Raw genomic sequence first — 3948 nt, 5'->3', positions numbered from 1 at the left:
TTGATGCTTAAAGGGCAAAACAGTATTTGGTCTGCAGAATTGATTCTTGTACATTGGTAAATAAAATGCCTCTAAAGGTACAGTATTGTAATTCTGCAGCCAAAAAGTTGGAAAAGCACATCATAATTAATTTGTACAAAAGACAAAGCAAGATCACTGTAAATTTGTCATCTGATCCTGAAATGGTTTATTAAAGCTAACATTTTCCTTTATAGAGTCTTTGTTGATGTTGTGAATGGAGAATATGTCCCTCGTAAATCAATTTTGAAGTCTCGAAGCAGAGAGAACAGTGTTTGTAGCGATACCAGTGAGAACAGTGCTGCTGAGTTTGATGACAGACGAGGAGTTCAGAGGAGTATTAGCTGTGATGAAGCTACGCAGAGTGACAACAGCGAAGGCATACTGGAGGAAGAGGAGGAGGAGGGGCAGCAGCAGCTACCGAAAAAGCTTCCTCCCTCTTCAGGGACAACCGAGGTAGTTTTTAATTAATTATTGATTGTTGGCAGGGATAAAAACGAGAAATCTAATGACTGTAGTTGCCTATACCATCAGTTTGATTTCTTTAAAATAATTTTTTAACTCCTACCTAGTTTGCTTCAGAAGGACTTTATCAGGTGACAAGCTTCTTTCTGTCATACGCATCCTAGGGGCAGAGGGGAGGAGACGAATCAGGTGGCTTCCCCGAGACCTGAAGCTCTTCCGTAAAGATCTGACAAAGTAGTCACATGCCAGTGTTACTGAAACCAGTGTCACATCTGCTGGGTCATCCTGAAAATTTCACTGCAGGATGTACAACAGGATTAAAAAAAAAAGAGAACAATCTGTGCTTCTTAGTTGTTGAGAGGGAAGAGTTGCTTCTGTGTAACCTGTGTTGCACAGCTACTAGACAGCTGGTTTCCAGGTGGTGTTTTTAAGTTTTAAAACACACAAATATCAGCTGAGTTATTATTTGGACTTGCCAAAGGCAGAGGAATTGCCCTGTGGGAGAAAGCATTACACTTCTACTCATCTTATTCCAGACTAGGGCCATTAGTGATCCCAAACAAATCTATTTTCACACGTTTGGAAAGTTCAGGGCTTCATCATAAAGGAAAGAGACTGTACGACGTAAGGGAAAATGTACAGTTGCTCAGGGACTGGATGAGTACAAGAATAAAATGTAGCCGCTGCTCTGAAATTCATGGCATAAATTCTTTTTTTTTTTGTAAGAACTTACACTGATTTTTTCAAACTAGATGAAACGGACTTTTCAGTAGTTGCCGGTGCAATGGGCAAGTTCAATGAAAACACTATTTTTAGAAAAATTATTTTTGACAAGAAATGAATTCCTCATAAAAGCTATTGTTTATCATCATTTTTCATACAAACAGCTACAGACGAATCCAGGCAGGATGTGAAGATTCATGGTGGAAGATCCATCTGTAGAGTTAACACTTCACATTGTATACTTCATGCGATATATTTGCTATAGTTTTATAAAACACCTAAGTACACTTTAGATGTTACCCATTAGTCCATTTTCTGAATATGGCACGATTATTCTCTACAATATAATGTATTTTCTAAGTAACTGAAGGAGAGTGAGCAAAACACTTCAGTTAGGCATGCCTTCTTAAATGCTGCTGGTTTGCTTTTGGTTGTTTTTGTGGGTGTTCGAAATACATTATTTTTCCATTACCATTTGCAACACGCTAACTTTTTTTCTTTCTAATTTCACCACGATCATCTTAGGTTGTATTTTGCTCACCTGTTTTTGAAAATAAGCGTGTTGTTAGAGCAAACGCAGTTGTGTACAGGCATGGCTTTAGGCATACTTTGGCTATTGGAGCAGAAAACAAAAACCACTGCTTTTTTGCAGGTCCTGCAAGAAAAGAATGGCTGGTTTGTTTTGCTTTGTTTTTCTTGGTAACTGAGTTACGAAAAAGCAGAACTTAAGCATAGTTAATAAATCTGGAGTGCATTCCTTTGTGCCCAGTATGAGCATCAAACCTTGGATGTAAACTGCTTCCCCTTGTCCTCAGGCATTCTGAATTTTCTGTTTTCAATACATAGTAGGGTGATTTGTTCTTAAATATGTTTATGAAAAGTAATTCTGAGTTGCCTTTTTTCCAGTGTTTTCCAAGAATCACGGTCATTTCTTAGCTAAGTTAAAAAGGATTAAGTCATACAATCAGCTGCATATAAATTACAATTTTTAAACATTAAATGTTTTTATTAGACCTTTTATAGAGAAAAATAGTTGGAAGCAAGTTTGCCGTTTTCTTAAGTATAAATTGCTTTCACCATTTTTTGATCATATTTGGTAAGGAGAGAAGAACAAACAATATGTGCTTGCCAATTTGCATGCAGTGTGTCAGCTTGATGCAATTAGAAGATATTAAGTCATAAAATATGACGTATGATGGAAATGCTGACATACTCCTACTTTGCAAAATCTCTCCATTTCTTATCCAAAATGAAACTATATATTACATCAGCTGTGTTATTTCTTGAGCACGTGTCAGTGAGGAAGCAAATTTTTTAGATCATTTATGCAGTAGGAATGAGATTAAGTAGTACTTTTAAGACACTGTCTTTCATTCAGTCATCTTTGAACAAGCTGTATTTTGAGGTTAATTACAATTTGGTTACTTATGCAAGGAACAATCATCGATTTAAAGATATTTCTTTACTTTTGATTAAAAGAAATAACAATCCTAATCGGGCTAATATAGGGTAATGACCTTACGGGCATAGCTTCACATTTGCATTTTATTAGCTCATTTTGAGTATTCTCTTCTGTTGTAGGCATTTTCCGGAACTGTTATAGAAAAGGAGCCTTTGTCTCCCTCCTTAATACCTCACCCAGTCATTGCTCACCCGGTCCTGCCTACCATTCTGGAGCGAAAATCAGAGGAAGTTTTGTCCGAAGCATCCGAAGAAACTGCGAAGAGGATTTCAAAATTCAAAGCTGCCAGGATGCAGCAGACTAACTAGGCCCTGCCTAGCCAGCCGAAGTTGGAGTACTCATGCCTAGTTTCACATTTGTTGAGATTATGTAAAACTATATGCGTTACACCTAGCTAGTTAAAGGGGTGTCCTATGTTAATTTGGCATTGGTTCTCTTTTACACGTTTATTGGCAACATTAAAAGAAAAAGTTCAGTGTTTGAACACTTGAGTAGTCATCCTGTTTTGTCGATTTCCCTGTGTGCTGTCAGCACCTTTGTATATGTTTGCCTTATGATAGCAGCACTTGGGTTCTTTTTCAAAAACTGTTCCTTACATACTTTGTTTTTGTGTTTAAACCTAAATACAGGCAGTTTTGTGCCAGCTGTGATGTTCTACGTACCATATGGACCATTTTAAGGAAACTTTTCACATTTCAAATAGATTCACCAATTATATTGCATTACTTGCTTTAGCGTTTTAAGACACACTTGTATTCACATTGCTGTAGGTTTTGCAACTAGGTGTCTGCTAAAAGTTTTTTTCCTTCTTTCAAACCTCTCTGATGTCTCACTGTACAGATCTATAAAACGCTGGGTTCATGTACATTGCAGGGAAGTTTCTTTGATGGAAAAGGGTATTTTGTAAAATTAAATTTTCAGTAAAAAAGCTGTGAAAGTTGTGTGTTTTTTGTTGCTTTGCTACTAATTTGGAAACAACACGGAGAGGTTTTTATTTTGAACTTGCATTTCTAGCTTGAAGTGTTTACTACCACATGGTCATAAAAGCAGTCCATTCTCTTCTGCCATTGTGTTTTAACCTCCTGCTAATGAATGTCCATGGAAATTGAATGCTCTTAAGGAGAGAAGCGTAAACTCAGACTCTTGATTACAAAATCTCCTAGTTCTTTTGTATACTCAGAAAACATTGTAATTGTCTTGGGAATGCCCAGAGGGAGTCAGCACTAAGGAAAAATGTCTTAATGCTTCAACTTTATTTCAAAACGCAACAGCACTGCGGC

The 3948-nt window shown here is 37.1% G+C and overlaps 1 protein-coding gene across 1 annotated transcript in view; it reads left to right on the top strand.

Annotated features, from left to right (window-relative positions):
* The window catches only part of URI1 (URI1, prefoldin-like chaperone), a 42040-nt gene extending 38435 nt beyond the window's left edge, over positions 1–3605 (top strand). The window contains exons 10-11 of the mRNA XM_009320284.1: positions 216–474; positions 2788–3605. Of these exons, the coding sequence (XP_009318559.1) occupies positions 216–474; positions 2788–2976 (448 nt within the window). The 3' untranslated portion in view covers positions 2977–3605. The remainder of the gene's footprint in view (positions 1–215; positions 475–2787) is intronic.
* The last annotated feature ends 343 nt before the right edge of the window (positions 3606–3948 follow it).

Source organism: Pygoscelis adeliae, unplaced genomic scaffold (genome assembly GCF_000699105.1).
Source record: "Pygoscelis adeliae isolate BGI_AS28 unplaced genomic scaffold, ASM69910v1 Scaffold62, whole genome shotgun sequence".
In the NCBI taxonomy this organism is placed as follows: domain Eukaryota; kingdom Metazoa; phylum Chordata; class Aves; order Sphenisciformes; family Spheniscidae; genus Pygoscelis; species Pygoscelis adeliae.
The sequence above is the reverse complement of the archived record's forward strand: the minus strand, read 5'-3'. Positions and strand labels throughout refer to the sequence as shown.